The sequence below is a fragment of the Diospyros lotus genome, chromosome 2 (assembly GCF_014633365.1).
Source record: "Diospyros lotus cultivar Yz01 chromosome 2, ASM1463336v1, whole genome shotgun sequence".
NCBI lineage: Eukaryota > Viridiplantae > Streptophyta > Magnoliopsida > Ericales > Ebenaceae > Diospyros > Diospyros lotus.
The window spans coordinates 15,874,158-15,894,441 of record NC_068339.1 but is presented as its reverse complement, the minus strand read 5'-3'; the positions used below and the strand labels follow the sequence as shown (position 1 = coordinate 15,894,441).

At 37.2% G+C, this 20,284-nt stretch overlaps 1 protein-coding gene across 1 annotated transcript in view; it reads right to left on the bottom strand.

Annotated features, from left to right (window-relative positions):
• The window catches only part of LOC127794579 (calcium-transporting ATPase 10, plasma membrane-type-like), a 64,182-nt gene that overhangs the window by 32,532 nt on the left and 11,366 nt on the right, over nucleotides 1-20,284 (bottom strand). Inside the window, exons 2-11 of the mRNA XM_052325801.1 lie at nucleotides 16,972-17,088; nucleotides 16,854-16,893; nucleotides 14,744-14,862; nucleotides 14,521-14,652; nucleotides 14,291-14,380; nucleotides 13,215-13,284; nucleotides 5,818-5,888; nucleotides 5,640-5,723; nucleotides 5,480-5,557; nucleotides 5,326-5,397 (exon numbers count right to left, since the gene is read on the bottom strand). Coding sequence (XP_052181761.1) covers nucleotides 5,326-5,397; nucleotides 5,480-5,557; nucleotides 5,640-5,723; nucleotides 5,818-5,888; nucleotides 13,215-13,284; nucleotides 14,291-14,380; nucleotides 14,521-14,652; nucleotides 14,744-14,862; nucleotides 16,854-16,893; nucleotides 16,972-17,088 — 873 coding nt within the window. The remainder of the gene's footprint in view (nucleotides 1-5,325; nucleotides 5,398-5,479; nucleotides 5,558-5,639; nucleotides 5,724-5,817; nucleotides 5,889-13,214; nucleotides 13,285-14,290; nucleotides 14,381-14,520; nucleotides 14,653-14,743; nucleotides 14,863-16,853; nucleotides 16,894-16,971; nucleotides 17,089-20,284) is intronic.

Here is a 20,284-nt window from a genome sequence, read left to right as displayed (position 1 = left end):
AAGCCAGCTAGGTGGAAACCAAGAAATCAAAGAAAAGAAGTACAATCAGCTTATACGATGAAAGCTGTAAAAGGGAGTGTAGCAAATTTCCTCCCACAAAAACACAATACCCAGAAGTTGACCAACGATTAGAAGGAGATCCTGCCCAATCTGCATCTGCATCACAACAAATATCTGTGCGACTCTTATCCTCATAGAGTAACCCTTTACCTGGCGCTCTTTTGATATATCTCAGAATCCGAATAACTGCATAACAGTGAGAATCACATGAAAAACAGAGGAACTGGCTAACTACACTCACAACAAAAGCAATGTCAGGACGAGTGACTATGAGATAGTTCAACTTGCCTACCAGTCTCCTGTCACGGAAAGGGACCTAAGACAGATACAATTTGTAGCTACGAATCTTGGTTTATTTTTTTGTTTACTTTCGTTATTTCCAATTGCTGTAATTCTGTTAATTTCCTTGTTGTAATTGCCTTAGTTATATTAGCTCGAAGATTCCCCACGTGGAGGGAATTAGAATAGGACAAGGAGCGGTTATAACTGCATAGAGGAGGGAATCTGCTGTAGCAGTCCCCACCGTTGAGTAAGAAGCATCAATGAGAATATCAAAATTGCTTCTCCTCTCTCATTCTTAACTCTCTCTCTCTCAGGGTTTGAAAATTCGGCCTAGGCGCTGAGCGGCAACCGGCCGCAGCAATTTAGGGCTACTCGGTAGCCCTATGCGCCATTGCCGATTAATCGGGCCGCGGCGCCGCCTAGGCGGACCAGGCGACGCCTAACAGCCTGGGCGGCCGCCTGGGTCGTGCACGACCTGGGCCTCCTAGGTCGTGCGCGTCTTGGGCCAACCTTATTTCCCCCTCCCTTTCTCTATTTCCCGATCCCCTTTCCCTTTCTCTCTCTGGTTGTGTTCATCGCGGCTCCCCTCTCTCTCTCTCGCCTTTGATCTCCTCTTGGTTGTTCACCGCCGCCATTGATCTCTTCTCTTGGTCTTGCTCTCTCGTTGCTGCCGACCTTGCTGTCGACCTCACCTGTTGGTCGTTGAGCCTGGTACGGGGCTCACTTGGGAAGTGGTTGGTGAAGCATCGGGAGCAGACGAGATGCTTCAAGCTCTAAGAAGTTCTAGGATGAGAGAGCTTCATGAAGATAATTTTCAATCAGAAGAAGAAGATGAGCAAGAAATCAATGAATTTGATTTTGAGTTCGATGAAGATCGTGTATTGGAAGAATATGGAGAGGAAGAAGACTAATTAGATAGTTAGACTTAGATTCTTCGGATATGGTTTATGTTGTATTATTGCTGCTTCTACCTTCTTGAACTTATAACTAATATAATAGTTTATTTTCTGAGTCTTAGTTCCATTATTTCACTTGTCTTTTCAACTTTGATTTACCTGAAAATAATATCAAATTACATCAAAAAGTTTTAGAAAAAAAAAAAAAATCATTTTTCCTAGTCGCTGCCTAGGCCCCCCCTAAGCCCCACCTAGGCGCTAGGCCCCAGCCTGGCGCCCGACTAGCGCCTAGCGCGTTTTTGAACACTGCTCATTCTACATTCTCGTTCTCTCCCTCCCTTGCTCTGTTCCATTTTGTGTTAGTCGAACCCCGCTCCTAATTCAATCTGAGCTAGGAGCAGTGGCCTTCACGAGTGTGCCGTGACATCTCCTATACCTTCCAGGATCTGAATAAAGCCCTCATGTCCTGGCAAGAGTCGAACATTTGGATCCATTGGGGTGTCAACTGGTTTGCAATTCACCATATCAATTTCTTCTAAGATGTCAAGTGCAACACTCTTCAGCTTCCTTCCACACATCAACACAAGTTTCGAGGGGCGAAAGAGCTACATGATGGATGAATCAATAGACTGCCATAGGAGGCTCTACATGACTAGGCATCAACTTGTTCTCATCTCGCCCGATTAGCTTCTAGCACACTTTCAGCCTTCATGGTAAGATAATCTGCTTGACCTTGCCCTTTGAATCACATTTTGAAAGAGGCTGCCCATGAGAGATAATTGGCAGACCCGATCAACTTGATAGTGGTAATATTGGTTGTCCCAAGATTGGAGACAGCAAAGGATTGAGAGGCAGTAGGGCAATGGCAAAAACCGAAGCGGGAGCAACACTGGCAAAAATCGAGTCACTGAAGTCAAACATGGCGAGGACTTTGACACCAGAAGTAGCTTTAGGGTCGGCGGCAATCAAATCTAGAGAATCCGGAGAAAGAAGACCGACAGACGCATTGTCACATGCCGACGCATGGTGGTGGAGGCAGCACGTGGCAGCGGTGCGTGGAGGCGCATGGCTAGTCCAGCGGAGGCGATTCTTCGACGATTGGTCAATCTAGAGGCGGGGAACCCCAAGGTGGTGGTGGTGTGGCAAGGTTGTGGCCGGACAGTGGGGTTTCGGTATGGGCAATGACGGTTAGGGTTTAAAAGTTGCTGGAAAACAATACCCGGCAACGGCTAGGGTTTTTGTCCCACCGGTGACTCTAATACCATGTGAGAAAATAATTAGGAAAGAAAAAACCTAAAAGAGTAGGCTCTCTTAGTTTGTTATTTATAATAAGCATAATGGACCTTAAACCTATGGGCTTAATCAAATTACAAATAAAACACACATATAACAATTATAATATATATACTAATAATTCTAACATACCTAAGCGAGCATGGTATCATTCACCATAGCTCGTGCCCACATACCCCTCAACAAAATGGGATAGCCGAGAGAAAGAATCGTCATTTTCTTGAGATAGCAAGAGCCCTTATGTTTACCCATTTCGTTCCAAATTCCCATTGGGGAGAAGCAGTATTAACAGCTGCATATCTCATTAATAGGCTTCCCTCAGACTCTAAAGTTTACAACTCCCTTAGATGTACTTCTTGAAACTTTTCCTCATCATAATAGTGTCCTAAACTCCCTTACTCCTCAAGTGTTTGGCTACATTGTTTTTGTTCACAACAATGTGCCAACATTGTCGAAGTTGGATCCCACGTCTACCCGGTGTGTATTTGTGGGGTACTCACCTAACCAAAAAGGGTATAAATGCTACGATCCTAGTACCCAAAAATTTATTGTTTCTTGTGATGTTTCATTCCTTGAGAATAAGTCATTCTTCCATGACAACTCCCAGCAGAATTTCACTAAAACAACACCTCATTGGGACCCATTGATACCTATTCCAGATTTGTCTCCTACTGTCCTTACACCTATTCATGACAAAGAATCCTCTCAAACCACATCTAAACCTTGTCCAGACCCTATTCCTTCACCTCAAACCTATAAATGGGGAGAAAATAAAGAAACCAAAAATAAGGAGGATGATCAGCCCCAAAGTAAACCACCTCTAAAGGTTTACTCAAGAAGAACTCTTGATTCTCAGCCTGCTAACCTATCTGAATCTTGGAGAAGTCTTGAAATTACCGAGAGGAATAATGAAGGTATTAACAGTGAGCAGGAGACAAGCAGGGAGCAGAAATCAGATCTTGATATTCCTATTGCTTTGACAAAAGGGACCAGATCTTGTATTGAGCATCCTATCACCAATTTCCTAGGATACTTCAAATTGCCCGCACAATTCAGGGCCTTTACTATCAACATTGATAATGTGAATATTCCTAAGGATATTTATCATGCTTTATAGGAGGGAAAATAGAGGAAGGCTGTAATGGAGGAAATGCATGCTCTAGAAAAGAATGGCACACCTGGGAAAGGATTGTTGTTTAAGAAAAGTAGTGAAAAAGGAATAAAGAGCTATTCAGATGCAAATTGAGCAGGATTTGTTGAAGATAGCAAATCCACAGCAGGGTATTACACAAAACTATGGGGAAACCTAGTCACGTGAAGAAGCAAAAAGCAACAAGTTGTTTCACATAGCAGTGTCGAGGCCAAGTATCGAGCCACTGCACAGTGCATTTGTGAGATAATTTTGTTAGAAAGGTTGATGAAGGATATGGACATGCCAATCACAGCACCAAAAATACTTTATAGCGATAGTAAATCAGTTATAAGTAAATCAGTACAGCATGACTGGATGAAGCATATGAGAATTGACAAGTTATTTTGTCAGGGAAGAGATAGAAGTAGGATATAAGATTAACTTATGTTCCTACTGAAGATCAAGAGGCAGATATCTTGACCAAGGCAATGCAGAAACAAGGATTTGAAGTAAAAAGAGACAAGTTCGGAATGATAGACATTTATTCACCAGCTTGAGGGGGAGGGTGTTGGAAAGACTCCTTGTTCAAGAAGGAGAAGACCCGAGATAATGCAGATTTTATTCAAGATAATATTCTTATTTAATTTAAGTTTGTGTTGTACACTAGATAAAGACTATCACTGCTGTAAATTAGGAGAATATCTAGGAGATTTTTAGGAATTTTCTGTATGTAAGTTTTAACACTAGCTAATGGAAGATTAAGGGAGAAAAGTTGAGTTCTCCTACGGTATTTGTTCATAAAGAAATAAGTCTTGCCAATCGCAGGTCCATTTTATTAGCAAATAAAATATTTTATACAGAGAAATGAAAAAATTGTCAAATATGTGAAACAAAAAACTGGAATAACATGACAACATCTACATACATACCTAAAGGGAGGCAACTATTACCATTACAACTCATGGCTTTTCCTCGTTTTCTTTTTCTTTCCTAAATCATCTTAAATAGTAGATTTTTTCTCATTAATTTGACTTCCTCTCCAAAGTTGATGTCCTTCTAAGTAATTAAAAGGTTTGTAAATACATCTTTAATAACTAAAATCTTATCTTAAGAGGAAAGTATCACAGCGTTACAAGAAGAGAAATCAATATCTATATATCAATATGAAAACGTACAAGTAAGCCATTTTTGCCAAGCCCAAAAAGAGGTACAACTCAGTTTTTTGTTCTTTTTTTTCCCATATGAACATAATAAATGTTCTTTCTGTGGTTATCCTTTTTGTATTTTCATAAGCATATAATAATAAAAAAAAATTAAAATTCAATTCAAAACAAATGTATTTTTTGCCGAACTTAATTTCCTATAAATAAAGAAGGTTAAATATATTTTTAACTTCTTCCACAATTAATCAAATAATACTAGACATTAAAGGATAATAGACATAAGGATAAGTGGGATCAACAAAAAGAGAGAAGACACCATTTTGCCAACAGCAATTTGAACAAATGCAGGCTAATGGTTCCACACTTCATTTTTCACATAATCATTCCAATTTGCAATAACAATAACTTTCAATCTTACATGGATTCAAGTTATACAACCAGAACCATGCAGTTTGAAAGAAATGTTGAGTAAAAGAGGAAAATAGTATTGACATTTTACCAGCATAGTTCCATAACCATCAGCTACTTTGCACCCTGACATGAGAAATGGAGCTTTTGAGCTCTTGTGAACCTGGAATCGTGAATAATAAATGTAAAATGAATGAATTAAAATTAGAACCACCATAAAACAATACATAATAGGCCCAGCTTACAATTTCGCTCTCCCCTGTCATGCTTGATTCATCAATTGCAAGAGAATAACCAGAAATTAGAATCCCATCAGCTGGGACCTGAGAGAATATTTGACATGTTGAATTCAGTAAACAGAAAGGCCGCTATGTAATCATAGAAAAGCAAAAAATTAAAATTCACCTGATCGCCAATTTTGAGGGGCACAACATCACCAACAACTATATCAAATATCGATACCAGCAATCTTCTACCACCTCTAATGACCTGTTTCATGATTACTGTCAATTTACAGTTGGATACGTTAAAAAACAAGACAATTAGACATTATATGATTTAATAAAATTTGAAACACACAAACCTCCAAATGTATATTGTCCTTCTCCTCATTTAAATTTTGGAACTGAAGGGATTGCTTGTAATCACTTATAGCTTCAGAGAAGAGAAAATGATAGAAACAGGCACGAGAAAAAAGTTAGGACAGATATAGCCAGACAATAAAGAACCAAGGCAACTATTACACAAATCCAAGTTTGTGGGAACAATAAAACATGGTATATCCAATAATCACTATAATCACCATTTATAGATATATACTTTCCAAGTGTGGAAGGTAAACCACAAATTTGACCATAATAGAAACATCACAAATGTTGAACTATAAGAACGGCAAGCAAACACCCTCATTGTAGGTACGGATCAATATGGATATTACTGTTTTATTTTATCCAGCATTTATCATCAGGCAATTGCAAAAGCTAATACGATTGTTAAAAGGCCATAAGTGCTAAAGAGTGCCGCTTATATCAACTGTGTAGAGTTGACCTTGTAAACCTGAAAAAACTGACTTTTTAAAAAATTCCTAATCCTTGTCAAAATTGCCTTTATTAAAAAAACTGACTTTTTGAGCAACATTGCTCTAACTATATACATTTTAAAATTATATCTCCATCAAGTTTTTATATTCACCAGATAAACGGACATCATTTAATGTCATCAAGACCAATGAGCATGCCAATGGTGCAAGAAGGAAAAACTCGCCACCCCATTCTCTCAAAAATTAAAAAACCCACAGTTCACATTGTAGAAGCCCTCAAACTGACCTTGTATGCTGAGTTAACAGATAAAAAATCCCAAAGCTCAATAGATCAAGAGGAAAATTTCAACCATGGTAGTCTAGATGATAAGGATGACATCAGAAACAAAGAATGTGAAGGAGAATGAGTTGATTTACAGTACGGTTGATTTACTCAAAAACAACAAACATGATAACCACCATCATCTAAATTCTTGTTGCAAGTCCATAATTTTACAAATTTCAGGCAACCAACTACTAAACTCCTGATATTAATTTGATTTCAACTTTATGAGAACCGCACCCTTCACTTTTTATTATGCAAGAGTATGACACTATTCATCTCAATTCTTAATACCAAGCCATGAATTAAATAAAAAACTACATTTTATTTGTTTTCTGTTCAAATTGCACAGTTAAAATTTACGCCATTTAGCTTTGTCATCAATTAGTTGCCAAAGACATAATTTAAATTTTTGACATGTTTTAAATCATAAAACAGTAGGATTTTAATTCCAGATAATGATCTAATAATACCATACCAAGTTGTTTCATGGGTTCATTTCCCTCCCCCTGTCTGGCTCTTTTTTAAGACACTAATTAAAAATATTTCTCAACTCATGTTAGTGTGGGCAATATTCCTCAACTTGGTATTATTAGATCAGCTTTCAAAATGATTTTGGTTCATGGGCAATATTCCTGTCATGGTTTCATGATGACAATACAATAATTCAAGATACTGATCTAATAATGTTGGAGGATAAAGATGTGGCCAATCCTAAAGGATTAAGGAGATATTCCGTGGATGAGATGAGAGGACAAACTGATGTATGAGTTAATCCTGTATATTTTGTATATTATTTGTAGATTAGTTAAAGTTATTTTATCTTGTAATCTTGTACTAGAATTTAGGAGTTTATCTAGTAGCTGTAAATTAGAAGATAAGTTTGTATCGAACTAAGAGACTTGTGTATTTAATTCTAGCTGCAAATGGAGGAAAGACAAGGTAGTTTTCATTGATCTACTGAATTTCTTCATAGTATCAGAGCTCGGTTCCAAGTTTCTGTGGCCAACGATTATTCAAAGTTCTAATTGTAAATCTTTAACTTGCGTCATGGCTGATGATTCAACAGCCAGTACGGGAACTTCTATCTCTCTTCCACCAAAGAGCAGTCCAGTCCCGGCAACTTCTTCACATCCTCTCGCAGCCTTCGATGGATCTTCCCTACAAATTACTTTACACAAGCACAATGGAACCAACTTTTCAGAGTGGTCCCAATCAGTTATGCTTGTGATTAAAGGAAAAGGGAAAGTAGGTTATCTAACCGGAGAAACCATAAAACCTAGCCAAGATTCAGTAGCATATGGAGTATGGGAAGCTGAGAATGCCATTGTCATGGCATGGCTAGTAAATTCAATGGAACCGAAGGTAGGAAGAATTTACCCCTTCTACAAAACGACAAGCGATATTTGGAATGCGGTTCGAGAGATCTGTTCAGCTCATGAGAAAACCGCTCAAAGCTTCCAAGTTCGATCCACCATTCGATCAACAAAGCAAGGTAACAATATGGTAATTGAGCATTACAATACCTTGATTCAATTATGGCAAGAGATGAATCTCTTCCATGAGATCACATGGGAATGCTCGGCTAATGGGAGAAAGTATAACAAGATGGTGGAGAAAGAAAAGATATTTGACTTCTTACGTGATCTAAATTCAGATTTGGATGAGGTAAGAGGACGATTGTTTGGGACTAAGCCCTTTCCCTCTATAAAAGAAGTGTTTGCAGAGGTAAGAAGGGAGGAGAGTAGAAAGAAGGTGATGCTACTTAGTGGGGTTCAGCAAACGAAGGAATGTTACAAAGTTCTACCTTAAACATAACTCGTGGCCGATCATCTATCATAGCTAAGGGAGAGATGCAACGAGATAGGCAATGGTGTGACCATTGTAACAAGCTCTATCACACTAGGGACACCTGCTAGAAGTTGCACGGAAAACTAGCCAATTGGAAACCAAGGAAACAACGAAAGGGAGTGCAATCTACCTGTATGGTGGAATCTGAAAAAAGGGAATTCAGCACTAGTATATTTAACCCCAGATCAACTAGAACTCCTCCAGCAGTTGCTGAATCAAACCAAGGTGCATAAGACAACCGAAAGTACGAACAGCAATAGCAATCAAGTGGTATCCTTGGCTAAACAAAGTAAGATCAATCACTCTTTATTCTCCAAAAGGCTGTCTACAAAGGCTTGAATTATAGATACTGGAGCATCAGATCACATGACAGGTGATCTTGAAATTCTATCCAATTTTAAATCTTGTGATAAGAATATTACTGTATTTATGGCTGATGGAACTAAGATAGAATCAGTTCTTTATGTGCCAAATTTGAGATGTAACTTGCTGTCAATAAGCAAGATTACTCAGGATAAAGATTGTTCAATGATATTCTCTTCTTCCCATGTGTTTTTTAGGACAAATCTTCAGGGAGGACAATTGGCAAAGCTAAAGAGAAGGGAGGTCTATATCAAATCTCGAAACTTGATCACCAAAAATAGTTTAGGTCATTTGTTCAATCCTCTTTGGCTGCAATTTTAGAATTTGATTTAATGTTATGGCATTAAAGATTAGGGCACTATGAATATCTTAGTCTTGTACCATTCAATAAAATTCAGGATTTCCATTGTGAACAATGCATTCTTGCAAAACAAACAAAGAGCACTCATCTGAAACACTCCTACAAACCATGTAAGCCATTTCATTTAGTCCATAGTGACATTTGGGGACCAGCCAGACTTCCAAGTCTAACAAACACTCGGTGGTTCATCACCTTTATTGATTTTCACACACGAGTTTGCTAGGTCTTCCTCATGAAGGACAAATCTGAAACCTATATGGTTTTCAAGAGGTTTCATCTCATGGTCAAAAATGTTTTCCAAGCTTCCATTTATATTTTAATAAGTGACAACGGTCGAGAATACTTCTCAAATGACTTTAATCATTATCTAAATGAGGATGGTATTGTTCACCAAAGCTCTTGTCCATACAACCCTCAATAAAATGGGGTAGCCGAGAAGAAGAATCGGCACGCACTTGAGACAACTAGGGCTCTTATGTTCACCCAATCAGTACCAAATTTTTATTAGGGAGAGGTTGTTCTTATAGCATCTTATCTCATAAATCATCTCCCTTCAAAGACCTTGAACTTTAAAACTCCCTTACTTACATGTTTTTCTTGAAGCTTTCTCTCACTATTCTAGGGCCTTAAACACTCTTTCTCCTAAGGTCTTCGGGTGTACCTCCTTCGTACACCAAAACAAGTTAAATCCATCCAAGCTTGACCCAAAAGCACTCAAATGTGTGTTCGTAGGATACTCTCCTACTCAACAAGGCTATAAGTGCTACAACCTGACAACCTGCAAGTTCATCATTTCTTGGGATATCTCCTTTCTCGAGAATCAACCTTTCTTCCACAATACCACTTCGAATGAAAATCCAGTAAACAATTAGAGTACAGTCATCTCAATACCTCTCAATCCCCTTACTAGCCTACTTCCCTCCACTGAAGCTCATTAGCCGAGCCCTACCAATTCTCCAGCATCCATCTCCCATTCCTATATTGTCAAGGGGGGAAGAAAGAGGAGACCAAAATCGAGCAAGGGCAATCAAGACCTGACTAAACCTCTAAAAGTCTATTCCAGAAGACCTAAGGCTGCTACTCTTCAGCCAACCAATCTGTCTAACCTGGAGATAAGTCCAGATAAGACAGGTGATACCGATGTCAATATAAAACAGCAGCTTGCTGATAATCTAAGTGTTCCAATTGCCTTGAGGAAAGGTAGAAGGATGTGCACTAAGCATCCTATTGTTGATTTCATCGGGTACTCAAAACTGTCTCCCTCTTTTAAGGCATTTACTTTAAGTTTAGACGGTGTAACTATTCCTAGAAATGTTTAGCAAGCATTGTAGGATGAAAACTGGAAAAAGGAAATTATGTAAGAAATGGCAACCTTGGAGAAAAATGATACATAGGAAATTATGGTTCTTCCGGAGGGAAAAAAGGCAGTTGGCAGCAAGTGGGTGTTCACTCCGAAGTATAAATCAGATCGAAGTTTGGAAAGGTATAAGGTAAGGCTTGTAGCTCAGGGGTTCACTCAAACTCAAGGCTTAGATTATGAAGAAACTTTTGCTCTCGTGGCCAAACTCAATTCAATCCAGATTCTACAGTCCTTAGCAGTAAACCTGGACTGGAAACTGCACCAATTGGACATCAAGAATGCCTTTCTAAATGGAGACTTAGAGGAGAAGATTTATATGAAGATAGCACTGGGGTTTGAGAAAGACAATACAAGAGATAAGGTATGCAAATTGAAAAAATCTCTACACAGCCTAAAGCAATCACCTAGATCTTGGTTTAAAAGATTTATTGATACTCTATACAAGCTGGGATATAAACAGGGACAAGCGGATCACACGGAACAATTTTAATAGTCTATGTGGATGATATCATCATCACGGGGGACAATAAACAATAAATTGAGAAGCTAAAAGAATAGTTAAGGCAGGCCTTTGAAGTAAAAGAGCTGGGGGAACTACAATACTTCCTTGGTTTGGAAGTAGCAAGAAGTAAATATGGCATTTTTGTATCCCAAAGAAAGCACACTCTTGACTTGCTAAAAGAGACCGGCAAACTAGAGTGTAAACCAGGAATCACACCATTAGAACCTAATTGGAAGAACAAAAAAGGAAAAGAAGAGCATCCAATGGACAAACACATGTACCAACGGTTGGTAGGCAAACTCATTTACTTGTCTCACACAAGGCCGAACATCACCTATGTTGTTGGGATTGTTAGCCAATTCATGCATTCACCAACTAGGAGGAACTCGGAAGCAGCCTATCATATCTTTAAATATCTTAAGGGAACACCAAGTAAGGGTCTATTATTTACAAAAAGCCGAGACAGAGGGATAGTAGGCTATGAAAATTCCAATTGGGCAGGTGCAATGGAAGATAGCAGATCCACATCTAGCTATTATACAAAATTATGGGGTAATTTGGTAACTTGGAGGAGCAAGAAACAGCAAGTGGCAACTCATAGCAGTGCTGAAGCAGAGTATTGCTTAAGCAATTTGTGAGATGGTATGGGTGGAAAGGCTGATGAGAGATTTGTCTATACCGATGTTATCTCATAAGTTTCTCTATAGTGATAACAAATCAGCTATCAACATTGTCAATAATCCGATGTAGCATGACCGGATGAAGCATGTCCAAATTGATTGGCATTTTGTCAAACAAGAGTTGGAGGATGGCAACATCAAGCTGACTTATGTCCCAACAAAAGATCAGCATGCAGATATTTTGACCAAAGCAATGGGAAAACAAGGCTTTGAATCAATAAGAAGCAAGCTGAGAATATTTGATATATATTCTTCAGCTTGAGGGAGGGTGTTGGAGGATAAAGATGCGGCCAATCCTAAAGGATTAAGGAGATATTCCGTGGATGAGATAAGAGGAGGATAATTCTCCAGAATTATCCTCAATATCCTCAAGTTGATGTATGAATCAATCTTGTATATTTTGCATATTATTTGTAGATTAGTTAAAGTTATTTTATCTTGTAATCTTGTGCTAGAATTTAGGAGTTTATCTAGTAGTTGTGAATTAAGAGATAAGTTTCTATCGAACTAGGAGACTTGTGTATTTAATTCTAACTGCTAATGGAGGAAAGAGACAGTAGTTTTCATTGCTCTACCGAATTTTGTCAAATAATACCACACCAAGTTGCTCCATGAGTATTATACCTCTCTCTCTATCTCTTTTGCCATATTTGATGAAAGTACTAATAGAATTGCTTCCCAACTTGTATTATTTTGGCAGCTAGCTTTCAAAATGATCCATGCTGATGACCAATATTCCTGACATGCTTCCATGATGACAATACATAAGTGACAATGTTTCGGCTCAAAGAAGTGGGAGATCTTTGGAGTGCTTTACCAACTCATTAATCTATCCCAACTACAGACTTTCATGCCTCTATGTAAACATTGTCCTAAAGTGGAATTTTTCTATTTTACTTGACTAAATTAAAGTGAAAGTTTACATAAAGGTGGTTATGATTTATTGCTATATGAAGGTACAGATTTGGAAGCAACAATCTTTACTAAAAGGGCATCCCCAGTGCACAGAGCTCCTCACTTTGTGAGTGGGGGAGAGTTGTCTCCATTCACAGCCTTACTTTTGCTTTGCAAAGAGACTATTTTCACAGACCGAAGTCATGTTTGAAGGGACTACATATAAATGTTTGAAGTTACATTTATCTGCAAGTTTATGTTTATGAATTTCACAGAGAAAACTCATGCAGTCAACCCCACCTAGTGGGATTAAGGTTTATGATGACGTTATATTCATTCACTTGTCAAATACAAGCAAAAAACCCATGCATCTCATGGCAAGGAGAACTAGTATTAAAATATGCCAGCATTCAACCCACCAATGGTCGAACCATCTCGACTTTATAGGTGAATGAGTACTCAAAACAAACTAGAACTTTACAGAATTCATATAAACATAATTATGAAGCAAATTATGTTTGTAATTTTAAGGCATTGTTAACATATAAGAAACTGAAAAACTTTTCACGTTTTCATCTTATGAGTTCAGTATGTAAGAAATCCAATACCTGTAACAACTATCACTATAAGAACAGCCAGAGCAATGCTTCCTCCATCATACCATCCTTCTTTAATGCCCTATAAAAAATGTTTTTCAGACAGAAACTGATATGCATTTAATGGGAAAATAATATGCATATAAATAGGTATTATTGCAAAAATAAAAAGTAATTTTACAAGATCTTCCAAACATCAAGGAAAGGAAAGCACGCGCACCATAAAAAGTAACAGCAAATAATGGCAAAGGCAGCTTCACATAATCTGAAGCTCATCCTTCAATGCTTAACTACACCGATTTTTCTTAACTTCAAATTAAGTACAAGGACATTAAAATAGTTTCATATGAATGTCACTGATTAGTAGACTAGAGTGGTTGTTTTAATCTTTCTTTCTTTCAACTTCAACCTCAACACAGGAATTCTAGAATCTAGAATTACAATCTTTTGAAAAACAATATAAGTTGTACATTTCATTTTTTTAATACAAAAACATAAATATTCGAACAATTGAATCACAACACCAACCAACTGTAACCACTGACGACAATGAAAACAATAAAATTCTTTGGGACTTCTTAATTGAAATTGCATTTGTCTGGTCTCTGAGTCATAAGCTTTTTTAATTCCAGGCCAAGACAATTTTAATCATTTAAATAGCATCTACAATGCACATTGGATCAAAGAGCATGCATTATCAAGCCCATACTGTTACAGAAACCATCATAATAACTTTGGTATAGCACTAACGAATTTTTAGCAGGGAATATATATAGCAAGGAAATTAATTCAATTAAGCCAAACTATTGAAACAATTACATAAAATAATTAGTAGATGTTATGCAAGAAAGCATCTTCAACCAAAGGGCATTGAATTTCCAATGGGAAATGAAGCACAGGACTCTAAAAGGTCATCCTCAATAAACAAGATTCCCAACATTTTGAGGGTTGGGCAAGAGTTGCCTTTGTACACAACCTTATCCTTGTTTTGCGTAGAACTCTAGCATGGAGCCATGGACAAAAAGTACTACTAACATATGCAGTCTCCGAATGGTCTATTCAGTAACCACAATCCACTTATTGCTCACCTCGGTCTTTATACCCAGCCCCAGAGAAGCTGCTGCAGCTACAATCAAGATGATCAAGGTTGTATCTTGGCAAGCATCCCAAACAAAGTTCTGCAGAACATATGCACAGATATAATATAGCCATGGTTTTTTGTTTAGGCAAATAAATATAAACATGGGTACCATTGACTTCAACAGAAAGATCAGAAGAATAAAACAAGACCCATAAGTTAAATCTTTGCAAAATATACCCAAAAACTACGTCCTTTTTTTCGAGGGTATGTGTTGGACCCAAATGCATTCTTCCGCTTTAATAAATCACTGTCATCTCCAAGTATGCCCTTGTCCACATTCGTTTTTAATGTATTGGCCAAGCCTTTAACCTGATGTGCAGACATTTAGTTATTAAAGAACCATCAGTGAATAGCCAAACATCAACAATATAGAACGCAAGTGAAAAAAAAAAAAACTTGCCCCTCCAAATTGCTCCAGAGCCAGAAAATCATGATCCCTAGTAATTAAAGCGAGTTGATCTTGGGAGATACTATAATCACCACCAGCCGAAGGCGGAGGTAACGGGGGCATTCCTGGCACTAAGGCAAACCAACAAACCAGTATTATTATACGACCACTGTTGGTTTAATTACTCTATGTTGCTTGTAAAAAAATGTCATCGCATTATAACCACTTTAATAGCCATAAATCATGTTATATATATCCTTAAAGCCGTTGAGAATGAATATACCTTAAGATGCAAAACTCCACCATACCAATCCACGGTACAGATATTGCAAAATTTTATACCTCTAAAATATATTTATTAACATACTGTAAAATGTGGTTTTGTACTTGCAAAGGGCTTTCTTCATAGAATGCTAGAGTTGCATACAGTTTCATAAAGGAACCCTTCTAGTTTGACATATCGATTGAGTGCACATTCATTTAGCAATGTTCTATATGATATACAATACAATCCAATTGGGTACTTAAGAAAAAGTAGAGCAGTTGTCAAAAATTTATAACAAACCAGAGAGAAAAAATTGCCATAACATTGCAGCCCACTAAATCTAGAAAAGGTCGGCGTCAAGAGCCATACAGGTGGACTAGAAATACTACAATTATTTTTATTCAAATATTTCCACAATATCTAGTAAGCCACATAATAAAAATAGAGAAATATAGCGCATCAACAAAAAAATTTTGCACCAAGTGTATACTACTTTGTGCATTCATACTAATGACAAAAACCACTAGATTAATATCACATTCCCAACAATGAAATTGAACTATGAACCAAAACATGTAATTCGATTATAAATATTGCAATGCATGGTATTATTTAATATTCAATCATCCCAGTTTGCCAATCAATTACAAGCCTGACAAACATAGCAATAGACTGTGTTAGAAAGGAATGTTAAAACTTAAAAAAGATGCTTACCAACCGAAGGTTATGCGTGTGTGCACACATGTATATGTCAGCAACATAATTTTCCAATTTTACATTTTGATAAGATGGTCTTTGGCTTAGCTTAAATTATAGGAGCTTTAAGCTTTAGGGCTTATAAGTTCTACATGGAGCTTATAAATTGTAAGAGCTTATTTGATAGGTCATTTCCGTCTTTTACTTAGTCAAAAGAGCTCCTTTGAGACAGCTTATACGCTCCCCATTAAAGAGATTGGGTTACCAAGTTCCAAAAAAAGCTATTAGAAGAGCTTATAAGATGGGCAGCTTATTAGTTCTTACAACTTTGGTAACAGAAAAGAAAAAATAGTACGCTGTTGAAGAGCTTATAAGCTCTCTTGACCAATAAATAAGTTAAGATAAACATGCTCTAAGTAGAAGCATCCATAATATCAGCATGTTTACTCAACTAGCTAGAGGATCAGCAAAAACATTAATGCATTTGTAAGAGTCAGGAAATACTCTGAAAAAATAAGATCATGAAATTACAGATAGAAGTTTGCAATTTACAAATGTACACCCTTACCATGTTTATGACTGCCTACACTAACCAACCAACAAAAAGCATTACTTGCAAATGTCAGAAAAGAATCAGTGAATGAAAAAAACATTAAGACCAACAACATACCAAGCCTTTATCACACGATTTGGGGTCAACTACATGAATTTCTAGCTTTCCATACCAACAACATACCAAGCCTTTTATCACACGATTTGGGGTCAACTACATGAATTTCTACCTTTCCATTAATTTATATCTACGGTCTTATCCTCTTAACAAAATTAAGATCATTAATCAAAAAACATCAAGAACACAATGCAAATTTGCACATGCACAGAATTGGAGAACTTCAGATTCATAAATCTCAAACAGTACCAGTGTCATAATAGGCAAAACAACAGTAGGGGCATAAAAAAAATTGTAAAGTTAAAATAGTCATAAGCAATAATAGTTCATAAGCAAAGTGCTCCCAAAAGTCAGAAAAGAACATTACCTAAAGAGCAAGCAAAAAGACAAAAACAAATTTAAGCATACTGATATACTTTTCCTTTCAACTTGTACAAAATAAAATGCCCATTCACCCAAGTTAACACAAGAAAATATAGGGCCCAACTTACCTTTTTCCTTTTGCCCAGCTTCTTTGAAACGGAGAGCTGCCTAATAGAACACAAGCATAGATTAGAGAGTAAAGCATGTTGACTTAGACGAAAATTTTAACTCCACAGATAACATTACTCGTATGACTTGAGCATGTGCTCTGATCTTTCGTATCGTTTGCTTTTTCTCCTCCTCCTTTTTCAAGTCCAAGGTGTACCGAAATCTCCGAGAAGCATTTAGGACTAGGGCAGCTTGCTAACATGACAGAATCCAGCAAGTACAAAGGTTAGGTTTGTACACAAGTCTTGTCAAACTGATTGGCATGCAATAGACCTCATTAAGTTACAAGGAAAATATACAGGGTGCATGAGAAACAATCATCTCATATTACTGGAAAAAAATACAAACTAGCCAATTTTGCTTATCACACTCGCAGGTGGGAGGGTGAAGGTGGACTGAAACAAATCATCAACTGAAGCATAAAATACATTTCTAAGCTACATACCAAAACAATGTTACGCTAATGTTGTGATTACAAAACAACACCCTATCTATCAAGAAGCTCATATTTGATAATATAGAAAAAAAAAAATTGTCTGTAATATGGATAAGGGAAGGAAATCTCATTTTTCCACTAACCATCATTAATTTTCACATAAATCTCCAAAAAAAAACATTTTTAAAATATTATGCAATTTACATGATATTTAACAGTTCATGTCATGCCCCCATTCCCATATCTAACAGTTGTATCAAGACCTAATTGCCATCCATACCATGTGAGACCCAAGACCCTTAAGGCCTGAACCTGACCTGAATAGGAGCATAAATGGACCTGAGAAAATAATAATAATAATAGATTCACTCAAATGGCTGAAGTTGACCAAAAATGAATCAAGTTTAACCAGATTGGTCAAAACTAACCTAAAACTCAATGAAAGACCCGACCCCAGGACCTATTAAAATGTAACAGTCCAAATTTAAAGGAAATTAACACAAGGCCCTAATGGATTTTGACCTAAGTTAGTTTACCCATTTTAATTTTGTTCCAATTAGACTTATTGCCTAATTGTAACATGGATTAAATCAATTTCAATATATTAAATTCGAATTATTAATTAGGACAAAAATTAGTATATGTTATGAGCCTTACAGCAGCCAAGAATCCATATGTACCAGAGACATCCTAAAACTAAGAAGGACTAGTTTCCTTGAAGGACTCGTTTCCTTGTAGGACTAGTTTCCTTATCTAGTTGATTTGCTGATATTTGGTTATTTTCTAAAACTAAATAAGTTAATTTCCAATTAGTTAGTTCTCCTTATTTGGGTATTTCCTAAAACTGTAGGAAAAAGGAGAAAGGGAAGCGGTACTCCCGTATGATTTTATTGATATGAGCAAAAATATTTATACAAGAGATACTCTAAGAATTTTCCTAGAAATTCTCCTAGATTACATCCCTATTATCTAGACTTTCTCATATCTAGGACTAAATTACAACACTATTTAAACTCAAAACAAAAAGATAAAACAGATAAAGATAAAACAGATAAATAAACATTAAACTCTAATTATTTAATTATCTCCAAATCTTCTTGTCTTGACAGACTCCTTGGCTTGAAAGACTTTTTTATTTTTCAACACTCTCCCTCGAACTGGTGAATAAATATCTACTATTCCTAGCTTGGTTACTAGCTTTTCAAAGCGCTTAATGGGCAACCCTTTAGTAAGGATGTCTGCCACCTGTTGATTAGATGAAACATAAGAGATGTGTAGCAACCCAGATTCTAATTTTTCTTTAATAAAATACTTGTCAATGTCAATGTGTTTGGTTCAATCATCTTATACCGAGTTATGGGCAATATTTATTACTGATTGGTTATCACATAATAGCTCAATGGGATGTTGTATTTGAACCTTCAAGTCTTCAAGAATTATCTTTAGGCACAAAAGTTCACACACACCAAGGGCCATAGCCCTGAATTCAGCCTCAACACTTGATCTTGCTACCACCCCTTGTTTTTTACTCCTCCAAGAAACCAAATTACCCTCTAAGAACACACAATATCCAGTTGTGGACTGTTTATCCACTAGAGAGCCTCCATAATCTGCATTTGTGCAACCTTGAACCTTTATATTAGCTTCTGGTGCAAACAGTATACCTTTTCCTGGTGTAGCCTTTAGATAATGAAGAATTCTTCTTACTGCCTACATGTGTTCCTTAATTTCAAATTCTTTAGCAAGCTTTTGTTTTATGCTTTCTTCTTCAACTTCATCATTACCTGTCACAACAATATCATCAACATAAACCAATAAAGCAGTTACCTTATTTCCTGTATGTTTGATGAAGAAAGTGTGGTCCCCTCAGCTTTGATGGTACCCCTTAGTATTCATAGCTGTAGAAAATCTCCCAAACCAAGCTCGTGGGGACTGCTTGAGTCCATATAATACCTTCTTCAACCTGCACGCCTGTCCTCCATTGTTCTGTGAAAAACCTGGAGGTAATTCCATGAACACCTCTTCCTTTAAATCTCCAGGTAAAAATGCATTTTTAACATCCAATTGTTGCAACTTCCACCCCAGATTAGCTGCTAATGATATGAGTACTAGAACAGTTGTCATTTTGGCTACTGGGGCAAAGGACTCAAGGTAATCAATCCCATAGGATTGAGTGTAGCCCTTGGCAACTAACATTGCCTTGTATCTTTCAAAGGTACCATCAAATTTATACTTTAGATTGAAGATCCACTTGCAACACCCAGGGGTCTAACTCCCTTGGGTTGAGACACTAATTCCCATGTTTAGTTCTTGTGCAAAACCATCATCTCTTCTAACATTGCCTCCTTCCAATTTGGATCCTTTAGAGCCGCCTCCACTGATTTTGGAATAACAATAGAATCTAGAGATGTTTAGAAGCTTTTATGGGTAGGAGAAAGACAATGATAAAATAGGAAATTGGCTAAGGGATGTTTAGTGCAATTTCTGACTCCTTTTCGCATTGCAATTAAAAGGTCCAAATTAGTAAATTCTAATTCTGGCTGGTTTGTATTTGTTTCTCCAAGTATGTGTTCTTCAATGCTTGAATCAGGAGCTGCAATTGGTGTGCGTTGTGGACCATCACTAGGTTGTCTTCTCTTGTACACATAGGGGGATCCTTTGTACGTATCAAAAGAATACAGCTGTTGGTTTACTAGTTCAGGCTCCGTTGGATGAAGAGAAGAGACTGTGGATGGAGTGAACTGAGGAGAGGAAGGCTAGGATGGCTTCGGGAGTTGATGGACAGCATTAGTAGTTGTTTCTAGGAAGAAGAACAGGCTGTCCATATTGGTTTCAGATTGATTATCCTCCCCCTTAGGCTAAGGGTCAAAGAAGGGTTGAGACTCAATGAAGGTTACATCTTTAGAAACATAGATTTTTCGTGAAGCAGGGTTGTAACACTTATAACTCTTTTGG